This window comes from Euphorbia lathyris, chromosome 6, assembly GCF_963576675.1.
Source record: "Euphorbia lathyris chromosome 6, ddEupLath1.1, whole genome shotgun sequence".
NCBI classification, from domain to species: domain Eukaryota; kingdom Viridiplantae; phylum Streptophyta; class Magnoliopsida; order Malpighiales; family Euphorbiaceae; genus Euphorbia; species Euphorbia lathyris.
Genome location: NC_088915.1, coordinates 70,007,360 through 70,027,026, shown reverse-complemented (window position 1 = coordinate 70,027,026; position 19,667 = coordinate 70,007,360). Strand labels below are relative to the sequence as shown.

The window sequence follows — 19,667 nt, the reverse complement described above, 5'->3', positions numbered from 1 at the left end:
GTTGCTAAGATTGTAAAAGGTTTGAGGCTCTACCTTTAAAGAGCTCAGTAGAGGATTCGAAATCTCGGAATGTGTTCCGGGGACAGGACGTAGGCTTAGAAGAAGCCGAACCTGGATAAATCTGCTGAGTAAAGTAATTCTTACCTTTAACTCCTTATATATATTGCTTGCTTAAAATAACCAAAAACTGACCAAGTAAAGAGGTCAAGTTGAGTTGTGCGTGTTGAACATCTGAGCTCAGGAATAGACTCTAAGTGCTATCTCCTGACTCAAGCTAAAAAACTGACCTAGTCACCAGTTGACTAAGCCAGTATCTTGTTGTTTACTCAGCGCCGCTGTTAAAACCTTTCTCCTTAGAAAAAGAAGTCTGCCCTAATTGCGAAAAAAGTTTGAATAGTTCCTAACCCCTCCTTGGAACTATACTTGCAACCTTACAAGGGACCAACAAGTGGTATCAGAGCTTAAAAGCTCATTGTAAAAGGTCTAACAACCTTGAGCTGATCCCTACAATGGGCGAAAACAGCACTCGGTTTCTCCCTGGAAACCAAACAACTCAGATATTGCCTGAGGGGCTGTCCATTACTAGGCCTCCCCTATTCTTCGGGTCAAACTATACCTTCTGGAAGAATAGGATGAAAAATTTCATTCAGGCTACAAACATGAGTGCCTGGCTATCTATAGTCCAAGGCCCATTTGTACCTGTCGAAGTTGTGGCTGGCCAAACAGTTGTAAAAGCTGAGGCCAAATTGACAGAGGATGATCTTAAGAAGCTTCAAAATCACGCTTCGGCTATCAATATGCTTCACTGTGCGCTCGATGCTGCAGAATATAATAAAATCTCAGGTTGTGAGTCGGCACAAGAGATCTGGAAAAAGCTGGAAGTCACCTACGAGGGAACCAATAAAGTAAAGGAGTCCAAGGTGAATCAGCAGATGAGTCTGTACGAGCTGTTCGAGATGAACAATGATGAGGGCATCTCAGACATGAATGCAAGGTTTACCAACATCATTAATGAGCTCAAGAGACTTGGGAAAATCTTCACTGAGGAAGAACAAGTCAAAAAGATACTCAGGAGTCTTCCTAAAGACTGGCAAGCAAAGAAGACAGCTGTTGAGGAAGCTCAGGATTTAACCACCTACAAATATGACGAACTCATCGACTCGTTGCTGACCCATGAGATATCTATGAAGAACTTCGAGGTGAAGGAAAAATCTGAAGACAAGAAGCAGAAATCCCTTATCATGAAAGCTAACTCCACTGACGGGAGCTCAACTAATGATGAGGAGATGGCTATGTTCACAAGGAAGATGAAAAGGCTATTCAGGAAAATGACAAATATTCTAAGAAGCCTTACAGAAAGTTTGATAAGTATAAAGCTGACTCAAGCGACAGCAAATACAAAAAGGACAACTCAAAGCCCATTACATGCTTTAAGTGCCATCAAACCGGCCATATTAAGTCAAGCTGCCCCACACTGAGGAAAGACAAGAAGAACGGCAAAAAGGCAATGGTGGCTACATGGAGCGACAGTGATGAGTCTTCATCTACAGAAACTGAGGCCACCGAGTCAGCGAAGATATGCTTCATGGCTGACGAACTTGCTGAGCCGTGCGTCTCTGAGCATGCTGACCTATCCGTCGCGTCAGATGACGAAGAACAATCAAATGAGGTAATTACTCTTCCCCAGCTCAGAAACGATATGGTTAATGCCCTGAGTGATCTCTACACACTTGTCAAGAAGTGTAATAAGAAAGTTAGAGCACTCAGCAGGCGCTGTGACGAAGTGGAAGAGGTCAAACTGAGTGACCTCAGATTCCTTCTTCAGGACAATTCAGCTCTGCATGATAACATGAAGATCATACATGAGTCTGTCTCTGAAGTCCAATCAGTTTCATTGAAACTGAGAAAGGACGTCACAACTATCCAGAACCAACTAAAGGTTCCAAATAAAAGAAACATTCCTCTGAGAACTCAGTACCAAGGTACTCAGCAGAGATGGAATCCCCAGCGAAAAGTCCAGTGTGACTTTTGTGGGAAGAAAGGACACACCACTAAAGTGTGCTGGCATGCTCAGCACTGGGGTGCTGACAAGTCAGTGAAACATCCTAAACAGAAGGTCAGTTGTGACTTATGTGGAAAGAATGGCCATACTGTCCATGTATGCCGCCATAAAATAAAATATGATGCTTTACCTGTTGCACCTAACAAGCAAGGACCCAAAAAGAATTGGGTACCTAAAAGTAACTAGTTACAATGCAGGTAAGCCTGAGATGTGCTGAGAAGTCAAAGATGTGGTATGTTGACAGCGCATGCTCAAGGAATATGACGGGTGATGAAACTCAGTTCATCACGTTTGAGCGTAAACGAGGAGGGAGCGTAAGTTTTGGAGACAACAAGAAGGGTAAGATAGTAGGGTCAGGAACCATCGGAGGTAATCCTACTATTGAATCTGTCTCCCTAGTCAGCGGACTCAAATATAACTTACTCAGCGTAGCTCAGCTATGTGATAATGGGATAAAAGTTATATTTGATGCTACTGGATGTAAAATATACGAGGGTAAAACAAATGAGTTAATCTTAACTGCCCCTCGCATATATAATGTCTTTATGCTAGACTTAGAGAAAAAGTTTTCAAAAACTGTGTGCTTAGTATCAAAGGAAGAGAATTCCTGGCTATGGCACAGGAGACTTGGTCATGTAAGCATGGACCTCCTGGCCAAACTAGCAAGAAAGAAATTGGTTGAGGGACTGCCTGAACTTAAATTTGAAAAAGATCAATTATGCCACGCTTGCCAAGCTGGAAAACAAACCAAACAATCTTTTCACAGCAAAAATATTGTCTCAACTAAGCGTCCGTTAGAGTTACTACACTTGGATCTCTTCGGTCCAGTCCAGCCGCTGAGTCTGGGTGGAAGAAGATTTTCCTTGGTCATTGTAGATGACTTCTCTCGGTATACGTGGGTCATCTTGCTGACCAGCAAGGATGAGACCTTTGAGACATTTTCAAATTTGGTTAGAAAAATTGAAAATGATAAAGACCTAAAATTAGCTCACATCCGTAGCGATAATGGTGGAGAATTCAAAAACCAAAAGTTTGTTGAATTCTGTGAAGCCAGCGACATTGACCACAATTTTTCTGCTCCTAGAACACCTCAACAAAATGGGGTTGTTGAAAGGAAGAACAGAACTCTGGTTGAAATAGCCAGGACAATGCTGGATGAGCATAGGCTTCCAAAGTATTTTTAGGGAGAGGCTGTTAACACAGCGTGCTATATTCTTAATAGGGCTCTAGTTAGACCTATACTCAAGAAAACCCCCTATGAACTTTGGAAAGGACGAAAGCCCAATATTGGATACTTTCGTGCCTTTGGCTGTAAATGTTTTATTTTAAATACCAAAGATAGCTTAGCAAAGTTTGACTCAAAAGCTGATGAGGCTATCTTTTTGGGCTACTCAACAAACAGCAAAGCATACAGAGTTTTTAATAAGCGAACTCAAGTTTTAGAAGAGTCAGTACATGTAGAGTTCGACGAAACTAACCCTGCAGGTAGATACCAGCCGCTGACCGAAGATGATCCACACTCAGTAACCACCGCTGACCAAGAACCAGCTACTGAGTCATTCACTAAAAGGCTGACCAAGAGTAAGAGTGAACCTAAGATTACTTTTACTGACCCATCTACTTCTGCAGAGATTGTTGAAACACAGACAGCACAAGACATGAATCTACCTAAAGAGATAAGGATTCCAAGAGGGCACTCAGAAAGTGCAATCCTTGATTCTGCTGGGAATACCCTGATGACGAGGAATCAACTCAGGAAGTACCTCAGAAATGTAGCCTTCGTCTCAGTACAGGAACCTAAGAACTTCGCTGATGCTGAGGAAGATGAATTTTGGATGAACGCAATGCAAGAGGAGCTCGATCAATTCAGAAGAAACGATGTATGGGAGCTAGTGCCTCATCCAAAGAGTCAAAAGACCATTGGAACAAGATGGGTCTTCAGGAACAAGATGGATGAATAAGGGAATATAGTCATGAACAAAGCAAGGCTTGTAGCTCAGGGCTACAGTCAGTAAGAAGGTATTGACTACGGTGAGACCTTTGCCCCAGTGGCAAGGCTAGAGGCAATTAGAATTCTATGTGCATATGCATCTTACATGAACTTTAAATTATTCCAAATGGATGTCAAAAGTGCATTTCTTAATGGAGTTATAAACGAGGAGGTTTATGTTAATCAACCTCCAGGTTTTGAGGACCCTAAATTCCCAAACCATGTTTACAAACTCAAAAAGGCTCTGTACGGCCTCAAACAAGCACCACGTGCTTGGTATGAGAGACTGACCAGTTTCCTGCTGACTAGAAATTACGTCAAGGGCAAAGCTGATACAACCTTATTCATTAAGAGAAAGGGTAAAGATACCCTGCTGGCCCAAATTTATGTTGATGATATAATATTTGGTGCAACTAACGAATCAATGTGCAAGGAGTTTAGCAAACAAATGCAGACTGAGTTTGAAATGTCCATGATGGGAGAACTCAACTTCTTCCTCGGTCTTCAAATTAAACAAGGAAAGAATGGCATCTTCATCAGTCAAGCCAAATATGCCAAGGAGATATTAAAGAAATATGACTTGGAAAATTGCAAGCCAATATCCACTCCTATGGGCACTGACACTGTCCTCTGCGCTGATGAGAATGGTAAGTCAGTAGACAGCAAATTATATCGAGGTATGATAGGCTCTCTACTTTACTTAACAGTCAGTAGACCGGACATTCAGTTTTCAGTATGCTACTGTGCTAGATATCAATCTAACCCTAAGGAATCTCATTACATTGCTGTAAAAAGAATCCTTAGATATTTGCAAAGCTCAGTGAACACAGGTTTATGGTATCCCAATACTCATGATTTCACACTCATCGGATACACTGACGCTGACTATGGACGGGATAAGCTGGAACGTAAAAGCACCTCTGGAGGATGTCACTTCTTAGGAAGCTATCTTGTATCCTGGTTCAGCAAAAAGCAGGCGTCAGTAGCCTTGTCTACCACTGAAGCTGAGTACATTGCTGCTGGTCATTGTGTTGCTCAAGTCCTATGGATTAAGCAACAGCTTGAAGACTATGGTGTTCAAACGAAGACAATTGAAGTCAAATGTGACAACAAAAGTGCAATTGATCTTTCAAAGAACCCAATTCAACACAGCAGAATGAAGCATGTCAGCATCAGACATCACTTCATTAGAAACCATGTACTCAAGGGTGAAATCAAGCTGACCTTTGTCCCAACGAACGAGCAGCTTGCGGATATCTTCATGAAGCCATTGGCCCGTGAGCAGTTCAGCATACTGAGAGAAGCTATTGGTATGTTTAATCCTCTTCAGTAAATTCCTGAACTAAATGAATATGCATGCTGAGTGAATTACTATGCTGAATGATTGTTTTTGCTGTGTACTCATTGAAATTATTAAACAGCAAATACTGAGTAAACTTGCACACTGAGTAAGTTAGTTTAAACTTAAATTTAGAAATCATCCCTTATGCAATACTGACCAGTCAGAATATCAAACGCTTGGCATTCTAAACGCTGAGTGTCATATCCGTTAGAATAATTGCAAAAGCACGCGTATAGCCACCTAGGATGACGTACGCGCCGAATGTGTCATAAATGCCAGGATTATTGTCGGTTCACAATCCCGAGGCAAAACTGACACATGGATTCGATAAGATCCATTCCTCACCTCTATAAATAATGGGTAATTCCCCATTTTTATTCTTTACGCTTATCGAACTCTCTGGCAAAGAAATTCTTTCTCTCTAAAAACCCCTCTAAGCTCTCAAATCTTCAACAATGACTAGGATTTCTCTCAACATCTCCGGCGCTGGTCACTCTAAACCTAGCTCCGATGAACCTACAAAAAATCCTCCAACACCCAGCAAAGGAAAAGCTGGTCAGGAAAAGCCTATAAAAGTCAGAACCTACTCAAAGGTTTTCGAAAACGTCCGTGAATGGAAAGTTGAGCCCTCAAGATGGGTATCTGAAACCTTCGTACAAAACGAACAACCCTTCTGCGAGTGGATTTCACAAAATGGCTGGACGGAGCTGTTTTCGATTAGGGATGACACCTACCCTGACCTGGTAAGGGAGTTTTACCACAACCTCCGCGTTGCAAATGACAACACTGACTATCTGTGTACAGTGGTGAAAGAGAAAACCATCTTCATCAACCCTCTCTACTTAGGAAATCTGCTCAAATTAAAAACTGAGGGAGCAAGGCTGAGAAGATCTGGAGATCAAGATGGTACTGGGTACGAGGTCAACTTCTGCAAACCTGAGGGTCACTCAGGAGAAGTCTCAGCTTCATCTATGGGTTGGCACCAGAAGATGGCTCATTATCTGCTGACCTATTTTATCTACCCAAAGATCAACTGCACTACCTCAGCAACGAACTTCGAACAATGCTTCATCTGGCATATGCTGACGTATAAACCAATCAATATGCCAGTTTTTCTTGTCGCTGGCTTCCTACGCAGCTCTGGTACGCTGAGGCTAGGATCGATCATCACCAGAATCCTGATTGACCAAAAAGTTGATCTCGAAGGTGAAGAGAAGACTCGAGGATCTGAGATCACAGCGGCTTCGCTGAGAGCATTAAAATTCGGACAGCCTTTGAAGAAAGGTAAAGCTGCTGCTGCTGAACAGCAAGCTGAGGGAACTGCTGTGCCAAAGAAAGGGAAAAGGACTAAGGCCCCAGCTTCCCGAAAAAGAAAAACTGCTGAGACTCCTTCTAAAAATGTTGAGTCTCCAGCTAAAAGGCAGAAGTCAGCGGAGAAACGAAGCAGGCAAGGTGAGCCTGCAACTAAGGAAACTACTGAACAACCTCAGAAGAAGCAGAAATCTTCTACACTGACTCCCCTCAATGCTATACCTACTGACTTTGTTGTACCTGGTGACTCTCACTTCACCCAGTGTCAAAGTACAGTAGCTGAGCATGACGAACATGAGGTACAACTGGATGATCATTTCATCTTCCAAGTTGAGGACGAACTCGATGGTGACAGTACAGAAGAAGAAGAAGAAGAGGCCAGCGGTCAGGATGATGCTGAGGACTCTGAGGAGACAGCCAGCGAACATGAGACTGAGCATGCTGCTGGAGAAGAGCAAGTACTTGACCAACACAATGATGATCAAGTCCAAGTGCAAGCTGACCAGCCTCATGATGAGCAACAAGAATCTTCTCCTTCTCACTCAGGAGATCCTAGTCAAACTGTCACTCCACCTCGTAGAAGAAGAAAGTTGGTTAAGGCCAGTGAGAAGCCTGTCAGTGAACCTCCTGTGCCACCACCAACTCTTCCTGACTTTGTCATTTCAAAGCCAACTAAGGACCCCTCTACAGTTAAGCTGAAATTTTTCAAACGCCAACAAACCTCTACTGCTTCAGCGTCCTTAGAAAAGCAAGCCTCTGTTTCTTCTCAACAGGAACATGCCGACCAAAATGCCTCTGCCACCTCAACAAGTCAGGTTGAGCCGATTACTGTTAATGCTATTACTCCAAGCATGGTGCTGACTCTAAACATTTCCGCCCCCGTCAGCACAGACAGTATTCGTATTACTACTTCCCCAACTCATCTATCTGCCGATCAATCAACTATACCTAAAACTCAAGTGCAGATTGAAAATGCTATTCCAGTCACTGACCAGGTCACTCCTTTCACTCCTCTTCCTTCCGGTCACACTGATGTCCCTGAAGGCTCTCAAAGCTATCTGAATGCCACTGAGTCCGGCAAAAAGCTCATTGACTCAGTGCAAGCGTTGATCAGAGACCTTCAACATTCCACTCCTCCTGCTGCTGGGTCTTCATCTATTGAGACTACTCAGCTCTCCCAGGTCACTCAGCTTCTCAACGAAGTTAAGGGACTCAAGGACTTGCTGAACGTCATCATTTCTTTTCAAGCACAGCAAGCTAAGCAGGATTCAATCGCCAAGCTGGCTGAGATCCAGCTGACAACTGTGCAACACTTGAACTCTTTACAACAACAAGTTCAGAAATTGTCAGCTGTGAACACCGACTATGCCACTTCATCTGAAATCAAGATGCTCTTTTCTCAGCTTCACACCGACCAACTCAAGACAAATGAGCAAATGGTTTCTTACAATCAGTACTCAGTGGAGCAAATTGGTGAGGCTATTCGCTTGCTAAATCTGAATAAGCAAGAGATGGATACTGACGCAATGAAACAGAATGAGATGCTGTCTATCACATGCCAAACCTTCAACCACATTCGTCATACCAATATTCAACGTCAGTATTACGACACCGCCCTTTTAAAGACCTTTCACCAAGTCTTTGCTGGTCTTACTGAAGCACTCATCTGGCAAAGCAAAGCTCAAGCGTTTAACGTCAACATGATCAGTGCTGCTGAACTCAACGTACTCGAAGAGGTATCCACTGATGGAGTTGCAATTTTTGACAGCGTAAATGAAAGCGCTGAGAAACTTAAGGCGCTGTCCCAAGAACTGACTCGAGCTGTCTTAACTGATGCCTTCAGACTTCCTCCTCCTGATGCTGACAAAACGGGGGAGAAAGAACAAGCAGCTAGAGCTCAGCATGAGCGAAGTCAGTCTCAACACAAGAAAAAGAAATAGATAGGCTAGCTCAGTATAGACTAAGTCAGATGTAATCTATATGCCTTATCTATAAGTTTTGTTGTGTAAACACTGACTACTATCAATATATCATATCTGCATCTTTAATTCTATTCCTGAGTTATGATATACGTTACTGTGTACTGAGTCATTATTTATCTTCAATTAAATCAGCTATGTTTAATACTTATAAATCTTATTGACTGAATCAAATGCTGATAACATGTTTGACATTGACCTATGTGTTTATAAAACATTGTATGTTAAGAACTCATTGAACAACAAATTACTCAGCGCACTCTAAATGATTAAACCTTCCGCTTAATACTGAGTAATTAGAATATGTTGAATAAGCTGACCTATATCTGAAAACTGACCTTAGACTTACTCGATCAAACCGTTAAATGTTTAGAGTAAAACTAAGTCAGTAGCTCATCCCTTACGGGGGAGTTTGCTAAGTTATACTAGGTCAACTATCATGGGGGAGCTCAATACTGAGTTCCTCGCTGAATAGTTTTGCCAACATCAAAATGGGGGAGTTTGTTGAAACACCTTTCCACATAATTTTGATTTGACAAAATTATTTAAGTATAATTGAAATACATATTCTAAACACACTAAGTTTAAATGCTTTGATTTATTCTACTAATGTGTTTGTTCAATGTTGAGTTAAAATTGTTTATAAGACACAAGAATTAAAAGGCCCAAGCCCAATACGGAAGTCAAGGCCCAAGTCAAACAACTCAGTACAACTCGGCCCGCGTTTGTCAAAACATTGTCACTTTAGACAAAACGCAACTCAATGAAAGAAGGATCTAGAAGACCTTCGGGAACAACTTCAAGATGAAGCTGCTGAGTAGATTCGACAAAGCATACAAGACAGCAGCTGGCTAAGGAAAACTTCCAGACAAAGTATTTCTACTTTGGGTAAAGTTCAGACAACACAGTATGCTGTCTAGTTGACTTTACCATAAAAGGAGAGACAGTCTGCTGAGCTGACTGAGGACAGAAGATACACAAATCTGATTGGCCGAGAGCTCTGAGCAAGTCAGGATGACAATGATAGGAAGCCGTTTCCCTCCAACGGTTATTTCGAAATTCAAAATGACCGATGCCCAGACGTCTCTATAAATAGGGCCATCAGAAGCTTCATTCAATACTGAACTTGATCAAGCCATTACGCTGACCAAATTTCTACACAAGTTCTGCAAGCAAGAAGCAAAGAAAATCTTACACTACAATTCATACATTTGTGTAAAAGTCTAGAGTGATTATTTCAATCGTCTAAAGTGTCTTAGCAAATCATTGTATAGGACAAAACACTTATCAGTTCTAGAGAATAGAAAGGAGAGGCTGAGTACTCGGTTTATAGTACTAAGCAAGAGATTAGGATTGAGTAGAGGTATAGAGGAAGGTACTCTTGTCATACTCAGTTGCTAAGATTGTAAAAGGTTTGAGGCTCTACCTTTAAAGAGCTCAGTAGAGGATTCGAAATCTCGGAACGTGTTCCGGGGACAGGACGTAGGCTTAGAAGAAGCCGAACCTGGATAAATCTGCTGAGTAAAGTAATTCTTACCTTTAACTCCTTATATATATTGCTTGCTTAAAATAACCAAAAACTGACCAAGTAAAGAGGTCAAGTTGAGTTGTGCGTGTTGAACATCTGAGCTCAGGAATAGACTCTAAGTGCTATCTACTAACTCAAGCTAAGAAACTGACCTAGTCACCAGTTGACTAAGCCAGTATCTTGCTGTTTACTCAGCGCCGCTGTTAAAACCTTTCTCCTTAGAAAAAGAAGTCTGCCCTAATTGCGAAAAAAGTTTGAATAGTTCCTAACCCCCCTTGGAACTATACTTGCAACCTTACAAGGGACCAACACGGGCCATATAAGGTCACCAAGAAGGTCAATACCAATGCCTATCATATAGCATTGCCGAATTGGCTTGGTAAAATCTCACCAGCGTTCAGCGTCCGTGACCTTAGCCCGTGGAAGCCAGATGGTCCTTTGGAGCATGACAAGAACACACCAGCGTCTAGCTTTTTCAAAGAAGGAGAGAATGATGCGGACATCCTTGCTAGAACCGGTGGATCCTAGGCGCATCGGATCCTAGACGCATCCTGGCGGATCCAGGGGGGAGCACTAGAGTTGGCGGATCACTGGGGCGTACGAGAGGTGGATCCTCAAGCTATTCCTGGGCGGATCGTCAGGTTTACTTCCTCCCGAAGGAATTCACCAACAACCCTGATGCTCCGTACCTGTACCTTTGTACTGATTGTCGGGGCGTATTACCTATTTTACCCTTTTGTTGTTAACTTCATTGTAACCCTAGTAGGGGTATTCCTTGTCCTTTTCTTATCTTTAGGGGGATGTATTTAAACCCCCATTTTGTAAGGATGAGGTAACTTTTAATCAATAAAAAATCATTCTCTTTGAGAACCAAAGGTTTATACCTTGTTTATTGGGATTCACTCCTTCTAGTTTAGCTAGAGAAGAACCTCTTTGTTGGTTTACGATTAAAACCTTCATTTATCGCTTTCAATCTGTATCACTAACATTTTAGCAATATATCTTTAGAAAAATGGAAAATGTATTATTACTTCGTAATGATAATAAGATATCAACAAATCTCACACAAATATAAGATTCAACTAACACCCCTCTTTTCAGTTATTTTATTCAGTCATGATACAGACCAAAACATTTTATCACCTACCAAAATCACATATTAACAGATCTTGTTTACAAGAGGTATCAACATAACTCAAAGTCATCAATTCTAATTTGAGATGCCACATATTACTGATTAATGCAACAGAACACTGCAATGAACTTAATGTAAGTCGACCTAAATAAGTATTTTTGGGCAGAGTAATTTACCAGAGGCTTCAAGTTGTTCTTGATATTTCGAGGAGGCTGCTTCTTTAAGATATTCTTCTTCCTGGGCTGTCTCCTCTTCAATTTTGGCCTGCACATTCCGGTTACAAAGTTTAACAATGAACATTAAGCTAGTATCAGGCAGTTCAATTTAAGAGGTTTCAAAGGAAAAATACCGCAACAAGATATTCTTGTCTCTCTAATTGCTTTTGTTCAAGCAATGAAAAGAACCTCTTGTTTCTCCTCCATTTCTTCAACTGCACAGCCATGCACACTGCAAAAGCACAAAAGAAATAAATGATTTTAAGGGACAATAATAATGCAACTTAAAAACACAAACCAATACAAAAACTGATTTGTTCATCAATAGGACAATTTTATTTTCATTAGGATTGAGTAAGGCATTTGCTCATACAAAGTTTAACATAAATCATATCATAATGAACCTTAACTTTCTGTTACTTCCATTAACACCAAATTGAGATGAGAGTTTAGAGGTTAAAGCAAGTAAAAGTTTAAATTTCATTAATATTCATTTAATCTCCAACAAAACTCCCAAACAAGGTAAATCCTCTCGTTTACCTTTCATTAACTTCCTCCCAAACAAGGGCTAAAAGTATTGAATAGAGAAAAAATATTAGAGGAAAGGGAATTTAGAAAACTATGCGTGTGCTTTCTTGTATTCTAAAATTTTGGCTGTATGTAAATAGGCAATAGCAGGGGCAGCACCAACTTACATGCAGTTTCAACTCGTCTCAGGTCTGAGAAGGGAATTTTTGGCGGCCACATTCTACAATCACTGCTAGAATATCCTTTTTTTTCATCTGACTCTGTATGAGTTCTCCGAAGATTGGTTGAAACACTCATATCTGGGCATGGACATGAATTTTCTTAGGGTTTCTTGACCATAACCTGCAAAGAAAAATTTAACTTACTTAAAATCATCAGATGAATCAGATTATACATATGAAAGTCCTTAGATCTATTCAGATTTGTCCCTAATCAGAAAATAAACAATCAAAACTAGATTCAGATTTATTTTTCACAGAAGAAAAGATCAAGGAATCTCGTTACCAATCAGTGATAAAGGAGGTAGTGGTGCATATATGGACACGAGGTTTGTCTAGAAGCAGCTCAGTATGATTGACTCGCTAGAAAGATGTTCTGATTTGAAATCTTTATGACATTTCTGAGCTTGTTATTCCAGTGCACACCGCCAAATTCTTTTCTTACCGAGGACTAGCGCTTATACGATGAAGACCGACTTACAAGTGAAATAAATGAAATTACACTAAGGCGAAGAGGAAGAGGCTGAAGAAGAAGGAAAGGAGACAGTGAGAGTTAACCCTAGAAGCTAAGTATAAGTTTGTTTATATATAAATGTAAAAGACAACATTAGCCTTAATCAAATTTGTTGTCTCTTAAGTTCAACTTTGAGGAGGGAGAATGAAAAATCACCTCCAACAGCCTCTTAATGGCTTCTCAAATTACTAAGAGTCTCTTAATCCTTTCTATTAATAGAGAGCATCTCTCTACTTTTTACTACCTTTAACTTTATTTTTTTATTTATAATTTATTATTGATGAGTCTCTCTCCTCACACTATATAGGTAGATATAACAATAAATAATAATCTTAATAATAAAATAATAAATAAGGATTATTGTTAGAAATGATATATCTTAGTCACTCTTAAATCACCTCGAACTAGAGTAGAGACGGTGAGTACACCTTGTTAATTATTGGCATTTTGATTTGTAGTAGAAATATGTAAGGTTCAAAATTATAATTGATCTTAATATTTTTCGTTTCTCGTTAAAAGTGTCACGCCTAGGCATGAGAGATGTGAAGCGAGATCTCTTTGTTTCGAATTGTCACTAATCATATTTTCTAGTGTACATGTGGGCCTGATTGGGCGTCCTATTTGCTTGAATTGACTGTGCATGATTTAGTTTCAATAAGGATGGTATTCATAACGATTTATGGGTTGGTATAATTTCAAACTTAATTGATGAAAATGAGATTTTTTTAAGTGTAATTTCATGTTTTGTCATCGCTCCTACCTCCATCGTTCTAGTCACTTAATATAGTTTGAAATTGCAATGTCAATGAAAAAAAATCATTTTTCATCAACTAGGTTTGAAATTGCACCAATTTATAAACGTGTTATTTTTAACGCATACTTGTTTTTATCTAAATCATGCAGTGGAGCTCGACTCATTCCTTTTGTTCCTCATTTATTTTCGATGATCTTTGTAATTTAGGGCATACTTGTTTATATCTAAATCTCTCTTTAGTTTGTAATTTTCTCCTTTTTTAATATATTTGGGTTTTGCTTTTGCTGAGATTGGGGGTGCTAACTTAGTTGGTATGCTCGTCATGGACTCGTTGCATCGTCTTTGTTTTATTAAAAAAAAAAATACTAAATTATTATAAAATTAATTATCTATTTTTTTTATTAAACAAACAGATTACTAAACAAAAGGCATTGATCATCAATTGTTCATTCATTAACAAACAGATTATGGTCCGATTGAAAGACAAAAATAAGTCGATTGAAACAGAATCAACAGAAGGAACACAACGAACCAATACAAAAAAAAATAGTACACATTTACAAGCAACAGGGACAGGTTAATACTAATAACATCAACTCACTTGAAGTCTCATTTTGTCCTCAGTCTGAGAAAGGAGTTTCCAACGGGAGATTCACATTCAAATTCGCCCATCCTATTGGTTATAATTGGTGATCGACCTGAATTCAGCGGGACTTGAATTTGATTTTCCAATTCGGTAACTTTGGTGTTATGAGAAGATTGAGTTTAGCTTCAGGACCATAGAGTTTCCTCGCAGCAGAATCATAAGCCATAGCAGTTTTAAGAGTACCTAACCATACACGAGCACCACAATTAGGTTCTCTAATTTCAGCAACCCATTTTCCCCAAGTTCTCTGACGAAACCCTTATAAGTGCAGAGTGCATTCTCAGGGCCGCCTTTGCCTCTCATACACCCTTTTCTCGAACTAGCTTGTCCTGGGTTTTTTACATGTTTTTTCTCCCTAAGAGTACCCATCCTTGATTTTGACACCCAATTAAGAATTATGCTACCTCCATTTGCCCTTAGTCGACTGCAATCTTCTGGTTCTATCTTAACCAAGTGAAGGGCTCAACAAGAAAGTGATCAAGAATCCCTACTAGGCTTCCCCCACAAAAATTGCAAGAGGGGAAAATAATACAACAGTCGTAGACAGACGACAACCAATGAGCAGAGACGTGTTCCTTTGTTTACAAATGAGCAGTCCCATGGAAAAATCATTTAAAATCCGTTAGAATGTAATTAAAACTAACATTTTAGCAATTTATCTCTAGGAAAATGAAAAATATATTATTACTTTGTAATTATAATAAGATATCAACAAATCTCACACAAATACAAGATTCAACAAACACCACATCTTTTCTATGATGTTATTTAGTTATCATACAGACCAGAACAATTTATCACAAACAAAATCATATATTGACCGATCTTGTTTAAAAGAGGTATCAACATAACTCAAAGTCTATATGTGACTCCAAATATCATCAATTCAAATTTGAGATGCCATTTTATTATTCTCTTTTATTTTTGTTTTCAATTTATTTATCTAAATTAAATATTTCGTTCCGCTGCGGAATTTTCCCTAATTATTTTCTCAAAAACTAACTACTTTATCTTACTTTTGTCACTAGACGGTTATTTTACACGGTTAAGGTAATATAATATATTAAAATTCTATAATTATTAATAATGAATTTAATTCTAGATAATTAAAACTTCCCTAAAGTCATGTTTCCATTAATTATTTTTTCCTTACAGCTCTTTTGCGTTTATTTTTATCTTTATCTGCCATTTTGTCTTGCTCCCATTATCTTGTTCATGTTTGCTTTTCTATCTCTCTCCTTCTATTTTCACAATATTTTTTTTCTCTCCAAAATCTTGTTTTTTTTACTCTAAGTAGGGTTGTAAATGAACCGACCCGTTCATGAGCAGCTCGGTGGTCGGCGGAATAAAAGCTTGGGTCGACTCGGCTCGATTTGTAAACGAGTCACTCGTGAACACGATTTACTAGCTCAGTTCGTAAATGAGCCAAGCTTAGCAGGCTTGATTGGAACATTTATGAACAATTTTAGTTTTGTAGAAAACTATATAGTTTTGTGTTAGTTTACAAATATATAAACTTAATATTATTTCATTTGCTATTAGATGAGTTCGTTTACAAACATAATAAATGAGTAATAGATGAACTATTTGAAAGCATCTTGTTTATTTATTCACGAACTTTGTTTATCTTAAATCTTCCAACTCTAATTGCTCAATATTCTTCAAATTCAAATTCAAAATGCCCAGCCGAAACAAAACAAAACTGTAATGCTAATCTCAAACTAAACAAAAGGCATTGATCATCAATGTTCACTCATTAACAAACAGATTATGATCGGATCGAAAGACAAAAATAAGTCGATTGAAACAGAATCAACAGATTAAAAGCCAAAAGAATAAATTAAAAGGAATACAATGAACCAAACAAAAAATTCAACTTTTTTCCTTTAAATAGTGCACATTTAACAAGCAAGAGGGACAGGTTAATACTAATAACATCAACACACTTGAAGTTTCATTTTGTCCTCAGTCTGAGAAAGGAGTTTCCAACGGGAGATTCACATTCAAATTCTCCCAGAACTCTTCCATCTCCGATTGGTTATCCTCCTTTCCCCCCAATTTCTCTTCGTTTTTTCCCGGCATAATTGGATCGGAGATATAACTCGAATTCGAATCAGTCTCTGTTATAATTGGTGATGGACCTGAATTAAGCGGAACTTGAATTTGATTTTCCAATTGGGTAACTTTGGTGTTATGAGAAGAAGCTGGAAACCGATTAAGATCGGGAAGATTGAGTTTAGCTTCAGGACCATAGAGTTTCCTCGCAGCAGTTTCAAGAGTACCTAACCCATTTCCCCCAAAGACGAGCACCAGAATTAGGTTCTCTAATTTCAGCAACCCATTTCCCCCAAGTTCTCTGACGAAACCCTTATAAGTGCAGAGTGCCTTCTCAGGGCCGCCTTTGCCTCTCATACACCCTTTTCTGGAACTAGCTTGTTTTTTAACCTGTTTTTTCTCCCCAACAGTACCCATCCTTGATATTGACACCCAATGAGCAGAGACCCTATACAACTGCCAAAAAAAGAAGAGAACTTATAAGCAACTTGTTCCTTTGGTTACAAATGAGCAGTCCCATGGAAAAATCATGTAAAATCACATTAGAATGTAATTAAAACTAACATTTTATCTCTAGGAAAATGAAAATATGATAATAACATATCAACAAATCTCTCACAAATATAAGATTCAGACCAGAACAATTTATCACCTACCAAAATCACATATTAACATATCTTGTTTACAAGAGGTATCAACATAACTCCAAGTTTATACGTGACTCCAAATATCATCAATTCTAATTTGAGAAGCCACATATTACTCATTAATGCAACAGAACACTGCAATGAAATTAATGTAAGTCGAACTAAACAAGTATTTTTGGGCAAGAGTAATTTACTAGAGGCTTCAAGTTGTTCTTGATATTTCAACGAGGCTGCTTCGTTAAGATATTCTTCCTTCTTGGCTGTCTCCTCTACATTCAGGTTACAAAGTTTAACAATGAACATTAAACTAGTATTAGGCCGTTCAATTTAAGAGATTTCAAAAGAAAAATACCGCAACAAGATATTCTTCTCTCTCTAATTGCTTTTGTTCAAGCAATGAAATGAACCTCTTGTTTCTACTCAATTTCTTCAACCGCCCAGCCATGCACACTGCAAAAGCACAAAAGAAATAAATGATTGAACAAGGCATTTGCTCATACAAAGTTTAACATAAATCAAATCATAATGAACATTAACTTTCTGTTACTTCCATTAACACCAAATTGGGGTGAGAGTTTGGAGGTTAAAGCAACTAAAAGTTTAAATTTCATTAACATTCATTTAATCTCCAACAAAACTCCCAACCAAGGTAAATCCTCTCATTTACCTTTCATTAACTTCCACCCAAACAAGAGCTAAAAGTATTGAATAGAGAAAAAATATGAGAGGAAAGAGAATTTAGAAAACAATGCAAATAGGCAATAGCAAGGGCAGCACCAACTTACATGCAGTCTCAACCCATCTGAGGTCTGAGAAGGAAATTTTCGCCGGCGACATTCTGCAATAGTTACTAGAATATCCTTTTTTTCCATCTGACTTAGTATGAGTTCTCTGAAGATTGGTTGAAGCACTCATATCTGAATATGAGTTTTCTAAAGGTTTCTTGACCATCCTTTAACTTGTAAAATAAAATTTAACTACCTTAAAATCATCATATGAATCAGATTATAGACATAAAAATCCCTAGATCTATTCAGATTTCTCCCTAATCACAAATTAAGCGATCAAAGCTAGATCCATATTTCTTTTTCACATAAGAAAAGATCAAAGATTCTCATTACCACTCAGTGATAACGGAGGTACTGGTGCAGAGATGGATAGGAGGTTTGACTAGAAACAGCTCAGTATGGATTGGCTCGCTAGCAAGATGTTCTGATTTGAAATCTTTATGACTTTTCTGAGCTTGTTATTCCGGTACACACGGCCAAATTATTTTCTTGCCGAGGACTAGCGCTTATATGATGAAGACGGACTTACTGGTGAAAGAAATGAAATTACACTAAGCTGAGGAGGAAGAGGCTGAAAAAGAAGGAAAGGAGACACTGAGCGTTAACCCTAGAAGCAGAGTATAAGTTTGTTTATATATAAAGGTAAAAGACAACAATATCCTTAACCTTAAAAAGACTAAAATACCCTTTAACATTTGCGTAACCTCCTCCAACTTGAGTCGGAGAAATTATAGTATGTGCCTGGCATACCAGGTGGTATGCCAGGCACATACTATAATTTCTCCTTGCATAGAGACAGTGAGTACACCAAGTTTGTTAATTATTGGCATTTTGATTTGGAGTAGAAATATGTAACGTACAAAATTACAATCAATCTTAATATGTTTAGTTTTCTCGTGAAAAGTTTCACGTCCGGGCATGCGAGGTGCGTGGTGAGATCTCTTTGTTTCGAATCGGCACCCATCATATTTTGTAGTGCACGCGTGGACATGATTGGACGTTCTACTCTCTATGTGTCTGAATTATATGTGCTCCCAATTATTGTTTTATTTATACCTTTTTCGGATTTAGCAAGAGCAGAAACCATTTATTTTATACATGGATCAATAGATCTATGTGGTTGCAACAAAAGAAAGGACTCTGATCCGAATGTTCAAAAGGGCTTGAATGATGAAGATCGGATTGCAGTTGCTCTTCTACGAATTTGGATTTCCAAGAAGTATATGGTTCATTGTTTTTTTTTGTGTGTGTTTTTTAATACCTTTATGATTTTTTCTTGCTCTTTGTAGTCGTCTTTGTCCTTTCGTGGATTTTGTAAGGTTTTATTCCTTATGGTTTCTTTATTGTATTTGGATTTTTTTCATCTAACGAATATAGAAGCATATTCATAAAAAAAATTGAAATAACATACATGTAATTGTACATATCAAATTGCAATTTAATTTTAATACATGTATACACTAAATAGAATATGAATTTTAACTATGAATATTTTAAATATATATATTATCAACTCAAATAATATTTCTATGTTAATTTGAGTTGTTTTGATTAATTTTATTGATTCAAGACAACATCTCGAACTGATTTATTTTTTATTTGAAATTACATATAAAACGTTCATGTTAATATTATTTGTCGAATTAAAATCCAATTTTATTTTACATATAGGCAAAATAAAATACAAATTTTGATAAAGAATATTTTAAATATATTATGAACTTCATTGTTGTTTGAAAACCACAAAAATAGAGTCGAACGATGGCGACCTCATCCCCCGGTGGCGGCGCATCCATTGCGATTGCTCACCTTTTCGACCGGAAAGCTTTCGCCGACTTCTCCAAATCAGATGTCAATAGACAGTTGCCTGCGGCACCCTCCTTCGCGGATGTTGTCATGAAATCAATCCCCTCCAAGTCGATACCTACGCCGCCGCTGCTCAGCTCGGCCTGCTC

General features: G+C 38.5%; 2 protein-coding genes and 1 pseudogene across 4 annotated transcripts; all 3 read right to left on the bottom strand.

Annotated features, from left to right (window-relative positions):
- The window catches only part of LOC136233735 (dehydration-responsive element-binding protein 2D-like), a 61,147-nt pseudogene extending 45,736 nt beyond the window's left edge, over positions 1–15,411 (bottom strand).
- Positions 11,327–12,740, bottom strand: LOC136232572 (uncharacterized). The gene is made up of 5 exons (XM_066021798.1): positions 12,595–12,740; positions 12,258–12,432; positions 11,697–11,794; positions 11,524–11,611; positions 11,327–11,355 (listed from the first exon to the last, which is right to left on the bottom strand). Exons 2-5 carry the CDS (start codon positions 12,385–12,387, stop codon positions 11,327–11,329), a joined length of 345 nt encoding a protein of 114 aa, XP_065877870.1. The 5' UTR covers positions 12,388–12,432; positions 12,595–12,740.
- A 604-nt stretch (positions 15,412–16,015) lies between the features above and the next one.
- On the bottom strand, positions 16,016–18,271 carry LOC136233720 (dehydration-responsive element-binding protein 2D-like). Of its 3 annotated transcripts, XM_066023427.1 has the most exons (4): positions 18,046–18,271; positions 17,710–17,882; positions 17,277–17,374; positions 16,016–16,733 (listed from the first exon to the last, which is right to left on the bottom strand). In XM_066023427.1, exons 2-4 carry the CDS (start codon positions 17,873–17,875, stop codon positions 16,188–16,190), a joined length of 810 nt encoding a protein of 269 aa, XP_065879499.1. In that variant the 5' UTR covers positions 17,876–17,882; positions 18,046–18,271; the 3' UTR covers positions 16,016–16,187. The 3 variants fall into 3 exon arrangements, 1 of the variants encoding a protein (XP_065879499.1); XR_010690932.1 differs by lacking the exon at positions 18,046–18,271 and having other exon boundaries at positions 17,119–17,374; positions 17,710–17,729; XR_010690931.1 differs by lacking the exons at positions 17,710–17,882; positions 18,046–18,271 and having other exon boundaries at positions 17,119–17,618.
- Between the last annotated feature and the right edge of the window lie 1,396 nt (positions 18,272–19,667).